A 15,664-nucleotide genomic window follows, 5' to 3' on the forward strand; every position below is an offset into this window, starting at 1 on the left:
CTTGCTACTCTGCTTTGCTCCCTAGCCTTCAAAAGTTCTGTCCTGCCAGCCCCCGTGGTGATTTCCACAGAAAACTCCGTGCTCCAACTTGGGAAAACTGTTAACATTTCAGAGACACAAATTATGTCTATACAGACCAAACAGCAGCTCTCAAATTGCAGCTGCATCTAAAATGCTTTGTGCTTACACAGAAAATTCTTTGGCCCTTGAGAGCAAAGCAGGCAGCCCCCAGGACCAGCAGGCACAGTTCACATTGCAGGGCAGTGTAGCCATTAAATGAGAATGTGCAATTGTCCCCACAGAGGGGAGATGGTGTCAGTCTCTGCAGTTAGAGAGGAAAACGTGCATGAGCAAGGTGGGATATTTATGAATCACATAATACCCACACTATAACCTTTGCATTTTAAACTCACACAGAGCAATGATCTACTGGATGTACTTTCTTAGCAAAGCTTAAGATCTTACACTTTTCGGGGCAAAAAAATAAAAGTACTTTAAAAGGTATCTAAACAGCTTTACTAACTAAAAATTAAGAGCACCAAATGATTTTTAGAACTGCTCCAGGATGGCAAGTTAAGCAGTATGTGAGTAGAAAAACCATATTTCCCTCTTTGAACTCTGGTCTCTCCAAGCAACATCTGACATTTCTAGTGCCCACATCCCCCACCCACAGAAAGAAGCCTCTGTACAAAAAGCTCCAAAGTTCTGTTGGTTCCCACAGTGCCATCAGCCCACTTTGCAGTAATTACCTGTCATTACCTCTGGACTCCCACTGATCTCCACTTTCCCACCTGAGCAAGTTCTACAGGAGGCTCACCTCCACACCTCTGCAGAGAGGAGCTGCAGCTGCTGCTCCAGCAAAGCCAACTGGGTCTTCTCAGGGGCAAAGCACAGTAGCACAAACCCAGTAAGCTGAGACTCCCCCCTAAAGTACCTCATTTTCTGCAAGTCTCACAGCACTTGACACAGCCCCAGCTAACCTGACAGCACAGTTGCACCCAATGCACCCAGAATGACTTACAGCCATCCTCTTTGGCTACCACCACCTTCAGAGTGTAGGTAAAGTTGTGCAAATCCCTGCCTATGTTTGCATTTTCAGATGTTTGGTTCTTGCTAAAACCAGTATTGTGAAAAATTTAAGCTTTTACCAAACCATTACTGCATTTAATGACAGAATTTAAATGGATCTAAGCAAACAACAGAACCTTTTGTACCAAGCTGTAGATAGAAATAACACCCTTCTGCCAGAGTCAGCTCTGTCCCTGCACAGGGAGGCAGGGATTTCAGGAAAATGCCCCTGCTCCTGGCTGCACTTCCTCCTCTTGGTACCACTTAACATCTCAGACAGGTTTTGCTTCAGCTACCTGCTGAATGTACCATCCACAGGTGTCACAAATGAAACACAGCTGAACCAGATCAGAATCCAAATAGAAACACCTGATTTTGTATTGGCAGGGCCCAAACTGACATAAACCAGACCTGCAGAAAGCAATCATGGCTTATTGAACACAGCTGACTTCAGTGGAGTTGTCCTTCCCTCCCCACCCACCAAGGGCTTCATTGCAGTTCTTCACTGTTTATTCATTTGCAATTGAGTTCTTATGACAATTAATGAAGAATTGTAAGAGGAATCATACTCTTCATGAAAACTCTCCATGTTCTGGCTAACAACTTGGTATTGTCACATTCCAAGAAAGCCTATTGTTACTCCCAGCCTGGGCTACTTACAATGAGAGTCGAAGGAATTACAAAATCAAGCAGGTTTGACAGAACTCTTCACAGAAAACCACATTCAAAGTCAGCTATGAAACCTCAAACCCTCAAATCAGTCAAACATCATGCAGTTGTTTCCAGCCCACTTCTTTAGGGGAACATTTGCTTCAGGTCTGTTACTACAATTTGTATTTCTGAGGCAGTGTTCATGCAAGTAAAGACATGAAGTGATTTGTCTGCTCAAACTCACCACAAGGTTGGTCAGCAAAACTCAGGGTTTCCACTCACAACTAAGTGACAAAAAGCAAAACAAACATTTCTACTTAATATTTAGTTACAGTCAAATGCTTTATGCCTTAACAGCACCATAACATTTACCTACACATTATTTAAAAATCTGCTAGCTGAAATACAGAAAAAATCAGCATAGTGCACTTTTGAAAGCCCAAAGATTATCACAAACTTAATGCAATTCTAAGTCAAGTATTGACTTCCCCAGCGCTCAGCACACAGCCCAACACACTGGAAAAAGCACAATCTTTTGAACTGCTCAGAAATAACTATTCTTTAAAACATTTACTTCAGTTCTTATGTAAGCACAACAGCACTCTTAGAAGTGAAATACAGTATTACAAAACACAGGCTAAATCAAGATCAGAGAATCTGAAACACCTTCAGTATTTTTATCTCTTTCTGCACCACAGAAGATAACGCCAACATCAGAAGTCTTCCTCAATAACCTCTCAAACAGCCAAAACACTTTGCAGATGAGGAAAAGCATTAACCTCTTTAGATTTGATAAAAGATGGAAAGAACATAAACATCCAGCTCTTACCTATCAGAGAACTGAAGCTACAGGATTTTGCTCCACATCTTCAGCAGGCAAAGCTCCAAACTTGTGCTCAGTGGAGCAAACCAGCACCTGCTCCTCCAAGTCCTCCTTTTCTACCCTCCAGTCCCATGCACTCCCTCAGCACATACCCCTTCCCTCCAGCTGTCCTTAATACATCTCATGATCACCAATGCCTGATCAACTCCTCAGGCAGCAAATTACCCCTGCAGGGATCCCTGTGAGCCCTCACACCTTGAATCAATTTACCTCAGTAAATAATTCTGCTGAGCTCTCACACCTTGAATTAATTTACCTCAGTAAGTAATTCTGCTGAGAATCAACAAGTAGTAGTAGACCCTAGCTCTCATGTTTCCTCCTAGAAAATTGTGACATGAAAGGGATTTTTTCATATTTATGTGTGGTCAGCACTGCTCCACAGGCACTAGGATATTTGCCTTTCCAGTGCTCAGCCCTAGCAAACCAGCAGCCATCAATGGCTGGGGAGAGGGGACCTCTGAGCAGGGCCACACAGGCTCTTCAGTTGTCCTTTCCACAGCCAGCAGCTGGTGCAACAAAGGAGAAGCAAAATCTGGAACCAGGAGGAAAAAGGGGTGTCTATCCCATCCCCAAACACTGTAAGAAAGCAACTCCTCAGCCCAGAGATATCAGGCAGCATCAGCAAGGGTTTCCTTGCTTTGTAGATACTTCATCTAAAGCAAGAACTGCATTTGAAGGAAAGGCTTTTCATTGCAGAATTTAGTGCAATTTCTCCCTCTTTTTGCATAGCTGTGGTGAAGGAAGCACAAGAGAAACTCTTGATTTATGGCCAGTGTAAATCCATGAAGGGACCAATGATGGGCTGCACAGAAACTGATTTGTCTGGGAGCCCCAGAAGAGTTTGCCAAACACTGGGAGATCAGCAGTTCTCACTCACCCCAGAGACAAGAATGTGCCTTCAGCACTGATAAATGCACAGAGACTGTCAGCTGCTGGCTGCTTGCTGTGTTTTCACAGAACTGCTCAGATTATCTCCATAGGGAGGCTGAGAGGGACAGAAGCTCAAGCTGCGTGAATTCTGAGATTCCAGCATTCTGCAGGAACTGAGAAAACCACAGGTTCAGAAATTCAGTGAGACCTCTCCCAAAAACAGAGTTATAAAGGACAGTGCAAACTCTGTACTCACATAATAAACTGTCTGAAGCTATTCAGAGATATTCTTTACCACAAATCTAATTCTCATTGTTTCATAATTACATTCCTATCTTTCTAGTGTTTCTATAACCTATCAGTATATCAGTGTTTACCTGAAGACTGTGAGCGCACATGCTGTTGTGCACCTCCACTTCCAAAAGAGTATCACAGTTCCAAGTACACCACAAGCATATTAGCTCTTCAGAAACATTAAATTATTAAATGTTTCCTGTTAGGATTCTTTTCCACAGTTCCAGCTCCTCCCATAACATCTGAGGCGCCAAGGGCACAATTAGCCATCTACCACCTGGAAATTAAGAGCAAAAACTTTTATTGCCCTTTTTATGTGAAACTGGTACTGAAATTCTAGTGTGAGTCAATTAGATATCGAGATAGAGACATAGAAAAATAAATCCAGGAATTTAAATCAAGCTAAGCAAAAGGTGAAAGGGCAGGCATAATGGGACAGCCTTGTAATAGCTTTTCAGGGCAATATTCTTCCCACTATGTTTGATACACCACGCTAAGAAAAGTCTGGTGACCCTAGAGAGGTAAGTTAGTTTTTACTGAAAACATGACTGGTACAGGGTGACCCCCACATTCCTCCTCACTTCTGGCTTTTTCATCCCCTTTGCATTTCACACCACGTGCTCCCCCAACAGACTGGATGTGTTTGGCTGGATGTGCCTCTGACTACAGTGGTCTCTGTAAAATCCCAGCCTTGTTCAAAAAGCAGAGCACATTGCTACCAGACACTAGAAGACCATCCATCCATCCATCCATCCATCCATCCATCCATCCATCCATCCATCCATCCATCCATCCTCCATCCATCCTCCATCCATCCATCCATCCATCCATCCATCCACCCATCCATCCTCCATCCATCCTCCATCCATCCATCCATCCATCCATCCATCCATCCATCCATCCATCCACCCATCCATCCTCCATCCATCCATCCATCCATCCATCCATCCATCCATCCATCCATCCATCCATCCATCCTCCATCCATCCATCCATCCATCCTCCATCCATCCTCCATCCATCCATCCATCCATCCATCCATCCACCCATCCATCCTCCATCCATCCTCCATCCATCCATCCATCCATCCATCCATCCATCCATCCATCCATCCACCCATCCATCCTCCATCCATCCATCCATCCATCCATCCATCCATCCATCCATCCATCCATCCATCCATCCATCCATCCTCCATCCATCCATCCATCCATCCATCCATCCATCCATCCATCCATCCCTGCACCCCCTGTTGTGTCCCTGTGTTCTCAAATCCCCTGTGGGCCCTGCACCACCCGAGCCTCCTCCCTAACTCAGCAGGACCCCCATCCTGCAGCAGTGCCCACAGTACCCTGAATGAAACCTCCTGGACCTCAGGACAAACCAGGATTGGCTCTGGAGGACACCCTGCAGCTGCTGGGACACATCCACAGTGCTCACTCTGTGTTTGAAAGCAGAAACAAGAATCTTGTAATGCTGCTCCACCACTTGTCTTCAGCTGTTCCTTGAGGTGGAATATTGAGGATAAAGACTGACATTAGTAAGACAAGTGACTGGAACTATAATTAATAGAATAACCTTGCTCTGTCCTAGAGGAGTCTGATGACAGCATTTCCTGATAATTGATCTTTTTTTCTGATGAAAAAATTTGCCTTAAGTTTTATGTGTCAACACGGGAAAACTACAGGTGGAGCACATCTTGCAACAATTCTTTTTTATTCTCTCTACAGGGCAAAATTATGGTCCAGTCTGCACAAAGTAAAAATCCATCTCTTGATAGAGAGAATTTTTATGTTCATTTATGTATTTTATTTACTGTTATTTATCCCCGGAGAGCCTGAAGCCTCATAGTTAAAAGCAGATGAAAATTACTTTGTTAGCTTTTTCCTTACAAGCACATAAATCTCATTACATATAGCAAATATTTGTCTCTAGAGAAAACAGATTTAAACTACCCCTGAGATTATAAAAGCTCCACTAATGCAAGAAGCTGCACAGAGCCAAAATGACATCTAAGCTAAATGACATCCACCCCAGTCCCCTGTGAAGTGGCCAATTCTTGTGATGCCCTCCAGGTTTCGGCAGTGTCCCCTGTGTCACAGTGGCAGCCCCAGGGCCATAGAGCCTGACCCTCCTGACCCCTTCTAGCCCAGCATGTCAGGGTTACACAGGGTTTCTGGGGAGAAACCTGCTGGCAGCCACCTCCAAATCACCCCCAGCCAGAGCCAGGCAGCAGCTGGTGGGGCAGGAGGGTGACCAGGAGAATCCCCACAATGGGGACAACAAAAGGAGAGAGCAGGGAATGAGCAGACATCTAGGATATGTGGCCTTTCAAGAAAGCCTGAACATCCCAGAGCACAGAAGATAATCTCTAAATGCACTGAAGTAGTTACAAAGGGTTTGTATCCTGGGAGGACAGAACAAGGAATAAGGAACTGATATTGCAGCAGAGATCCAGAGGGCAGGGAAAACTGAGGGTAAAGACTTCTTGGGCTAGATTTCCAGAAGGGTCTGGACTCCAGTTTTGAAAGGCTTTGATATCAAACTGGACTACTGTCTCTTATGCACAGAAACCTGATTCATGATAAGCCCATCTGATCCAACCCTATTCCAGTCTCTTATTCCTATAGCTTTTTTATTTTTTGTCTCCTTTATTCAAGACCTTTTGATTCCTTTCACTAATCCTTTCCCTAACTTTTTGTGGAGGTAATCCACCCTATTCTCCCCTTAATTTTTGGTTGCAAATCTTACTGAAACAATCAAAATTAAAAAAAAAAAAAACTACATAAAAGGCATTTGAAGTCAGCAAGATCAAAACAAATGTGAAATGTTTATGCTTGAATATTTTCTGAAGTTTATATCATTTAAAAGGGAAAAATAAATCTCACAGGGATATGCAATGTAGGGCATTTTCTCAGGATTGTTTCCCACAAAACTTGACTGCAGATACTGTTGAAATTAAGAATTATCTCTCTCCTTTCCAAAGATATGTTATTATTTTGTGCTTTTGTAGTACCCCTCTACCAGAGACAGCACCTGACAACCTGCAGACACTGCTAATCTCTATTGCAGGAAAATTACATCACTGACTCTAGAAAGTCTTTTTGCTGATGGGCAACTTAGATAAATACCATCTCAGATGTATAGCCTCACATTTTTATCTTTCCTATCTTCATGGGTAAATTCCCAGCTTTCAGGGAATGTTTTTGACAGAATACAGATCAAACTGGGGAGAAGTGGAAATTCAGATTTCTGCCATGATGGTTTCTGTTCTCACTGGCTACTAACGGAGCTCTGTGAGGTTTCACTGACACCATAACTGTATGCAAGAGAAGGATGATGCTAAATTATGGAGACAGACTTGCAGAACTGCTTTTTGTCAAAGGTTTGTGGTGTTCACTAAGGGCAGAAGGATGGAAATGTTGCAGTTTTGCTTTATTTGTTTGGTTTTTATCCCTTCATTGTTTGGAGTTCTACAAGGAAGCACTGCAGAGACTAAGCATCATCAATGAAAAACTATTTTAAATATCTGGGATAGTCTAAGCTTTGTGCTTCTGCTGGTTTGAGGCTCTGCTCTTCATAGCAGCTGCCAACAGCTTCTCCAGCTCCCTGTTTAAGTAAAATCACTTTGTCAGCACTTGCCTGTCAATGAATCTCTGATAACACCAGCAAGGAATTCAGTACTTCAGGACCATTTTTTGATCAGCATCCATGAAACTGTAACTTTTTGTTATTTTGGCATACTCCAAGCCACACGTTTTTTACTTTTCATTCAGAACTCATAGTCTGTGTCTCCTAAAGTATTTTCTTCTTACTACAATCCCTCATGAAACCACAGGGATAAATTCTGCTTGCAGGCAAATGTCCATGGAAGCCAACCCGACCACATAAACTTGCACGGGAGGACAGATTTTGGCACTGTGAGAAGTCAGTCAGGACAGCTGGAATAATACAGCAGCTAACACAGACATTTTATTTACCACACAGGCAAATTGTTCCAATTTGATTTACAAATTAAATCAATTTCCAGGCTGGGATAGGATTTTCTAACAAGAAGGGATGGATATATGTTCCCAACACATGTGGTCTCCTCTCTCTGCTTTAGTCCTCAGTGTGTGCATACGTGACTGGCAGCAGTGGAAAGCAAAGTTGTGAGTATGAAATAATGACTCCTTTATCTAAGGTTTTACAACTGCTACATTCTCATATCACTATTCTCTGCCAACCCAGGGTGCTTGGCTGACATCCAAGTACCTGGGATATCCAAGTACACAGAACAAGAGGCAAAGGCAGAAATTGATGTTCAGGCTGTTCCACCTGAACAGGAAAAAGAACTTTTTTACTGTGCAGGTGACAGGTTGCCCAGAAAGGGTGTGGAGTTTCCCTTCCTGGAGATATTCAAGAACCATCTGACAAAATCCTGTGCTGTGTGCTCTGGAATGATCCTGCTTGGACACAGGGGTGGCCCTGTGTGGTCCTTTCCATCCTGATCCATTCTGTGATTCTGTCATAACTGGTGGTCTCCAGAATCTCAGTCCTGAATGTAGTTTTAGTGGGTTGTCCAACACTGCATCTATCATGACCTGTTCTCAACCATTTGTGCTTAGTTTTAGTATTTCCTGTGCCTTTAGTTAATGCAATAAACCACCTGACAGCAACCAAGAGAAAAATATGTCTAAAGAAAGAAAAAGGTAGTTTTGAAGTTCACTGCGTACTCTTTTAATTCAATTCAGTGCTGTGCATGTGGTAATAAATTAATCAGTTTTCAGTCATTTGCATGTTGACATTAAAAAATACTGTTTAAGGGTTCATTGGATCTGGAACCCAGTTTTTGAATTAAACAATAACATCATTTCGTTAACTAACAGAATCTTCAAAATCTTAAACATTAGATGTTAAGAAAAAGTGAGAGGTGTTATTATGCTTTAGCAATAACATCTCTCTCAGTAAAGTTAAAAAACAAAACCAAGATTGATATTTTGATTCTACACGTAGGCTGGGAGAAAAGGAGTGAAGTGAAATAATGTTAGATCAAAAGGGAACTGAGAATATTCAGCCCATTCCAACCACAGTAAAATGGACCCTCAAGTGCTGTTTTACTGTAGATGATACTTTATTGAACTGTAAAACCAAAATACTGATAAAGAACACAAAGAACCAGCTCAGCCCAGCCCAGCTCAGCCCAGCCCAGCTCAGCTCAGCTCAGCTCAGCCATGGCGTTATTGAGATCAGCCAGGCTCAGGGCTCCAGGAGCTGCTGCCACCCACAGCAGAACTGCTCAGAGGCTCAGCTCGGCAGTGCAGCCATAGCCTGGCTGAATGGGACTGCCCCTCTGATGCTCCAAAATCAGCTCTGTGATCTCACAAACCAAAGGTTCACCTGGCAGAACTTCAGCTGCTGACCATGCTGTAGCAGATTTAATTTGCACTTTCCCTATAGCTATGATGCTTAGCAATGAAGAGGTGAGAAAGGTCATTTTAATCAGGTTTTTGAAAATTTCTTTGTAACTAAAAATGAAATTCCAGCATCTTTTGTCAGTCTAGGACATGAAATAAAATGACGTGGACACTGGAATCTCCAAGGTAAAAAAGGGACCTTTATTTTTCTGACTCCAACATTCATAGATCTCCAACAGTGACAGTGGATTGGAGGATGACAGTGCCACCTCTCCAATGACACTGGACAAACCAACAGTCCATCAAATTTCTCCTCCTCCATAAAAGAATGCAAAACAATGAGTTATTTACATAAAGTGTGTGAGAAAGTTCATTACAAGAATGTAAACATGAGAAGGCTTAGAAAAACTTAAAAAATCAGGGTGACAATCTTTGAGGATTAAATATTGTGAATGTGTTTGAATCAAGCAGGACATTTAATGTCTGTAAATTGCAAATTATAAGCAAATACAGCTTCCGTGAAGTATGGCTTGCCTATCTTTTACTGGAACAGAGATTTCTACCTCCCACAAGACTGAAATGTTTAAGTTACGAAGAACTTTGTATTTTGGCAATATCTGTATAACAGATATTTCTTTCATCTGTTATGTTTACTGCATTAGTAAACAAGAGTTACTCCTTAAGGGAAATTCAACTCCAGGATTTTTCTTTCAAAAGCTGTCATGAGAATCAGAGACTGACTGTACTTGCTATTTAATTTTTTATTACTTATTTGCATCACTAGAGTCTGACTATGAAATTTAATCTACACGGAAGAGAAAACTTTGTGTCAGATTGTCCCAATGATTTCCTGCTGGGAAATCAGTGTTCCAGCTTTGTATAAGCAATGTCTGCAGGAGTCAGCATTTCACTGGGTGTTTCTTCATAAGCAAGAAGTTTAACAGTCAATATTAGTGATGAGAACATCTACTGATCATCTTGACATTACCAAGAGATGCTAGTGGAAATAAATACCATGTGCTATTTCACACATGCACATTAGATACTTAAAAAGATGAAATAAATTATGTTCAAAGCATAATCTCCATTTTTTTTCTAAACAGTTGAAATTGTTGTTTGGAAAGCAAGGATCATTCAAATTTATTATTTGGATAAGGGGTTTTAGCTAGATAGACCACTTGTAAAGAAAGACATCCAGAACATCTCGCTCACCGAGTTTCCACAAAGCCTTCACTTCCCTAATTTCAAAATTCTTCTTTGAACCACCCAAAGCAATCAGCCCCAGACTGTTTCTTGGTGCTCAGTGCTCTGCAGTCTGAGTCCTGGGTGATTCACACTTCAGAACAGGAAATCTTAAATGGGTGACTAAAGGAGAGAGTCTTTGTCTTGACCTCTCAGCACAGGGAAAGACAGAAACACTTTAACAAGTGAAGCATTTCCTGGGACATCCAACAGGCACAGCTCTGTGCTTTTCCAGAGAGGAACACATCTTTTTCAAGTACCCACATGAGCATCACATTCAATGCTATCAGATCAGGCCCAGTGACATTCTTTACTGCCAAAAGAGGAACAGGTGACTTTTCCAAATACCTGCGAGCACAGAGGTGTCTCTGTAAAACCGCTTTCCTCAGGAATTCGGTCACTGCCTCTATTTCAAAACCCAGAAATGCTCAAAGCATAAGATTTCTTCAAAGCCACTTTTCAAAGACTTTTCCTATTTCAGAAGCAGCATGCTCCTTCTGTAGAAAGTAAAGGCATGGTCCTTTTTATCTCTTCCTCATGAAGATCTTAAATTCCAGATACAAAGATAGAGATAAAATATGTCCAAATCATCATGGTGATAAAGCCAGAGCTTCTTGGGGGAGGAAGGGAGAATATCAACATGTGCAGCAGCATCTCAACAGTCACTGAAACCTCATTTCCCACAGATGATCATAAAAAGTTTCTTCCAATAAGGAAAGACTTGGACTGTGATTATGATATTTCTTTTAGAGAAGGAAGTTGGGACCTCTTATGTGTTGAGCAAAGCCTGAGACCTCCAAACACTTCTTGCATTTAGATGCAAAATCTCAGTTCCAATGAAATCATGGTCTAAATAATTCATCAAAATCTGAAAAGTAACATCATGTTAGATGTTAAAAGGCTGATGTATCTGGGAATAAATGTGGGTAATTTTATTCCACTTATCACAGGGCAATAGAGAGCTCAGAGACTTTGTAGAAATGACAAGCCAGCCAGTTTATCTGATCCTTGGCCAAGTGCTCTGCAGTGCCCACAGCCGGGCTCTGGCTGAGAGCACTGCAGCAGCCCACAGGAATGGAGAGAGAGAGGAGCCAGCACTGTTGTTTGCTAGGGACTCCTGCTACCAAAAGAGCAGTGCTGAAATGAATTTGTGTAGTGATAATGTCTCTTGCTCTCATCACCTCACAAAGAGTCACGATGGAACTCACTGAACACAATTTTGTTTTACAAAATTGCCAATAACTTTGGATGATACCCTATTGTCACACCAGTTAAGTGTCAGAAGGTGTCAGACTGATAAAACTGCTATGTTAAATGTTCAATTACTCTTTTAAGTGAAGGAACTTATCTTCCCTGCCAATTGTGCATTATGAAAACGCACACAAATAAGTCTGATAATCACCAAACACTGACCTTTTTAAAAGGTCAATTTTGTAGCAGCAGAGCATAAATAAATACACTACTGGGGGGAAGGAGAGGCGTTAGAGTGAAAAAGAGGCTGTTTTCATTATGAAAATGGGGTTACAAAAAAAAAAAAAAAAGCTCTTCTGTGATATAATCACAAATAAATATTAGATATAGGTGAAACCCAACTAGCATGTCTTGTTCTAGATTGTTCACTACTATGCCCCTGCCTCCAATGTCACATAGTCAATAACTTTCAGATTTCTGGAATGGAAAAATCAGCTTAAGTAATTCACAGAGTGCAGTTAATCAGAGTCAGTTTCAATGGCCTTGTGATCACTTCAAGTTGCAGTGTTTGATTTTGCAATCTGGTCCTGAGTCACACTGCTGTCTCCTAGAAGCATTCGTCCACGTCTCATTAACTCTGGAAGGAGACAGCAGCTTTTATCTCATCAGATTCTTTTTTTTCTAGGTACTTTTGCCTCCCATGTTAGTACTTTTCCCCCCCTTTTCAGCACTGTCCTAAAACCCAAATCAAAATAAGCAATATAGGATAGATGCAGCACACACTTTTCACAGTGGAATAAAATATTGATGCACCCTCTTACAGTATTCAGACTTCTGAAATCTGTTTCTCACAAAGTTCAAACAGTGTTATATTGTAACTCTTATACGTGGAACAGGTTAAAAAAACCCCTCCAGAATGGGTAATTTCAAATGCATCTACTTCTATAAATTCCTTGGTTTGGTACTTGTGTAGTAGCTGCCTGTCTCTCCTAGGAACATGATTGATTCTGTGATCCCTCTTGAGATCAGTACTAGCTTCCACATTGGCATCTGCATGCAGAAGTATCTGATTAACACCAAGCAGTTAAACTTAATGAGGCATTTAAATATAAATTTATAACTTCTCTTTTCCTTCACCAATTTTTTCCCCTTGGAACACAAACCTCGATATCATAAGTCTACAAGCAAAGAACAACTAATTTGTATAGCAACTGTAATTGTCTTTTCTTCATAAAATAAAACTGTATTCTATTTGCTGCTGCTTTCAGGGCTCCCGTCAGGCACTCTCAAGTAACTCCCTCATGTCAGCAGGATCAGAGGGGTTTCAGCGCAGGGCAAAGCCGGCCCCGCTGCCCGTGCGCGGGGTCCCGGCGCCACCTCCCGGGCACCGAGCCCTGGAGCGCTTCAGGGCTTCCTCTCCCGCAGCACCGGCCAGGCGACAACCCTGCTCAAATACTTGCATTATCTATGGAAAGCTGTCCCGTCACTGAACGATCACCCCAAAAATATTCTGCTCCCTCTTTCACACTTTAACTCAAGAAAGTCACCCCCTCTCTGATCAAATGGTGCCACTGTTCCTCCTTGTGTTCTTTAGCCAAAGATAAAGGCTTGACCTCTATGAAGTAGTGTCTTCACATTTTCCTTCCAGAAGCTTTCACTTTGTAACTGGAGTAGCATAAGGATGAATAAAAAAAATTTCACCAAAAAGGAGCTGAAGTTGAGGCAAGCAAGTTTTTCAATATTTTAGAAGAATTTAAGGCTATACAAGGATCAATGTGTACTCATTTCTTTCCCCTCAAAGTCAAGGTAGATAGGCTGCCTTAAAAAAAGAAATTTACACCATTCCACACAGACACAGCTCTTACTGCATTATGAGTAAGTTATGAACACTTCCAAAGATGCTGCTTCAAGCAAACAAAAAAAGTTTTACACACAAGGTTTTTTGTACTTCATCATTTTAATGGAGTCAGAACAATTCTATACAACTATATACAGATTTTGAAGCATGACTAAATATCTATTGCTTCCTACACAGGACAAGCTGGAATAATACAATGGGAACAGGCCCTAGCTAAGAAATATAAACACACTTTTGCAAGGTTATTTTGCTATTCTTGATCGCAGCCGTCGCTTGATGATTAGATGATCACTTTCCTTCTCTTTCTGTTCTATAAGGATCTGAAAAAGATGGATTAAAGGATTGTTATTCAGCATTCTTCAGAGACAAATGACATTCACCTTCTAGACTTGTGAGCCCAACAGAATAGTTTTTCCCAGAATTTGTTTCCAGAGGTTTGCCTGAGTCACTCTGGTGAAATTTACCCATTCAGTGAGAGGGTGGTCAGTCAGTACAACAGGCTGGCCAGGGAAGTGGTGTAAACACCATTCCTGGAAGTGTTCAAAAATTGTGGAGATGTAGCCCTTGAGAATATGGTTTTGTGGAGTTAACCCAGTGGTGCTGGGTTAATATTCATTTTCTGATACAGGAAGTGTCCAGAAAGCTAAAATTTTAAACTTAAATGTCTCTAGCTTTCTCTGACTTCCCCAGGATTCAGTCTTGCACCTTTTATTTCACTTCCAAGCTTCTTAGCTCATTTTGCTCAGCACTTCTTCCTCCTATGGACAGCATTGTGGGTTCTGCTGCATCCATTCATACAATTTACAGAAAAATCTATGGGCAATTGCTTACCATAGCATAGGGAAGAAAGGAAGGAATAGAATGAAGAGATGTACTTCCAGCAGAGAGAAGAATGCTCAGCACTACAGTTACTGTATAAACCATAAAGTTGGATTTCTGAAACAACACATCAAACTCTGGCCTTCAAGACTCAGACTGGTTTAGAGCCACAAAATTAAAACACATCCAGAAGGCTATTTAGACTGTGCTTTGAAAAGCATGGATGTATCCACATGCTATGCCCAAATATCACCTGGGCATAAATGGAATTGAAAAATATCTTTGGTGCTCACCTGTGAAGTTATTTGTACATGCAGACCTTTATTGTGTTTCAATCATGTCATTCCAAATCTGTGGATGCCTTCCTAGTCCCTATTTCTGTTCTCCCTCTATGCTACTTATTTATGTATAAAATATATATATATATACAAATATAATAATATATATATTTTATTACACACTTAGATGAACTGCAACTACTGGAAAAACAATTTAAGACTTCACTGCTGTAGCAGAGAAAAAGTAATCCTGCACATACTACAAGGTATCTGTGAATTCAGATGTGAAGGTATCTCTGTCATTGCTGTATCACCTACACAGTCAGTCAGCAGTCAAAGACAGGTGAGAAAACAGAAAAAAATTAGTAAAACAGCAGACAGAAAAGACCAAAAGGAATGGTTATGTACAAAAAATACCTAGGTTGGTATTTTCAAATGTCTTCTGCAACTTGATTAGACCTTCAGATTTGTCTTTTTCTCCTAATAGCTAGTTTTAATTTAAGATTACAGAAAAACACTACAGTGAGCAAAATAGGAATCTTAATCACTTACTGAAGAACTAGGGATATCCAGAGGGCAAGAAATGTCAGTTGTATACAGCTTTCTCTTAGCTCGTTTTGGCTTGAGCTCATTTTCTTTGACATTTTCTTGTTCTGCAGACTTGGGAGAGCTTATTGTCTCAATAAGCTTCTTTGCTAGAAGACAAATTTTATCATAAATACATGTCATGGTTTTGTGAGCCTCAAAATTAATGAATAAAGTAGGCTTTATTAAAACAGTTTAAAAATTAAACCAGTGTACACCAAAGTTCAAGTATAAAAATTCAGAACTGGTATTTGACTACCAGTTTTCTGTAGCTGGAAGCCATTTTCTGTAGCTTCAGGTGCAAAAGTTTAAAGGACACATTTAAATAGCACATTAAAAATCAATTAGGATTCAGACCTCACTTAAAGACTACTAAGTTGAACAACAGGCTTAACTTTTGTGCTGACACAAGCACAGTGTACAGTCAATTTCTTCTATACCTTTTTACAGTTTAATCAAACAAGTACTAGCTCTATAAAGAGAGGAGTATATGTACTAGAAAAAAAAGAGAAAAATAAGAAATATGCAAT

The 15,664-nt window shown here is 41.0% G+C and overlaps 1 protein-coding gene across 1 annotated transcript in view; it reads right to left on the minus strand.

Moving 5' to 3' along the window:
• Positions 1 to 13,559: 13,559 nt before the first annotated feature.
• KIF20B (kinesin family member 20B) overlaps positions 13,560 to 15,664 on the minus strand; it is a 30,717-nt gene continuing 28,612 nt past the window's right edge. The window contains exons 32-33 of the mRNA XM_063162847.1: positions 15,102 to 15,244; positions 13,560 to 13,772 (exon numbers count right to left, since the gene is read on the minus strand). Of these exons, the coding sequence (XP_063018917.1) occupies positions 13,695 to 13,772; positions 15,102 to 15,244 (221 nt within the window). The 3' untranslated portion in view covers positions 13,560 to 13,694. The remainder of the gene's footprint in view (positions 13,773 to 15,101; positions 15,245 to 15,664) is intronic.

This window comes from Melospiza melodia, chromosome 9 (assembly GCF_035770615.1).
Source record: "Melospiza melodia melodia isolate bMelMel2 chromosome 9, bMelMel2.pri, whole genome shotgun sequence".
Lineage (NCBI taxonomy): Eukaryota > Metazoa > Chordata > Aves > Passeriformes > Passerellidae > Melospiza > Melospiza melodia.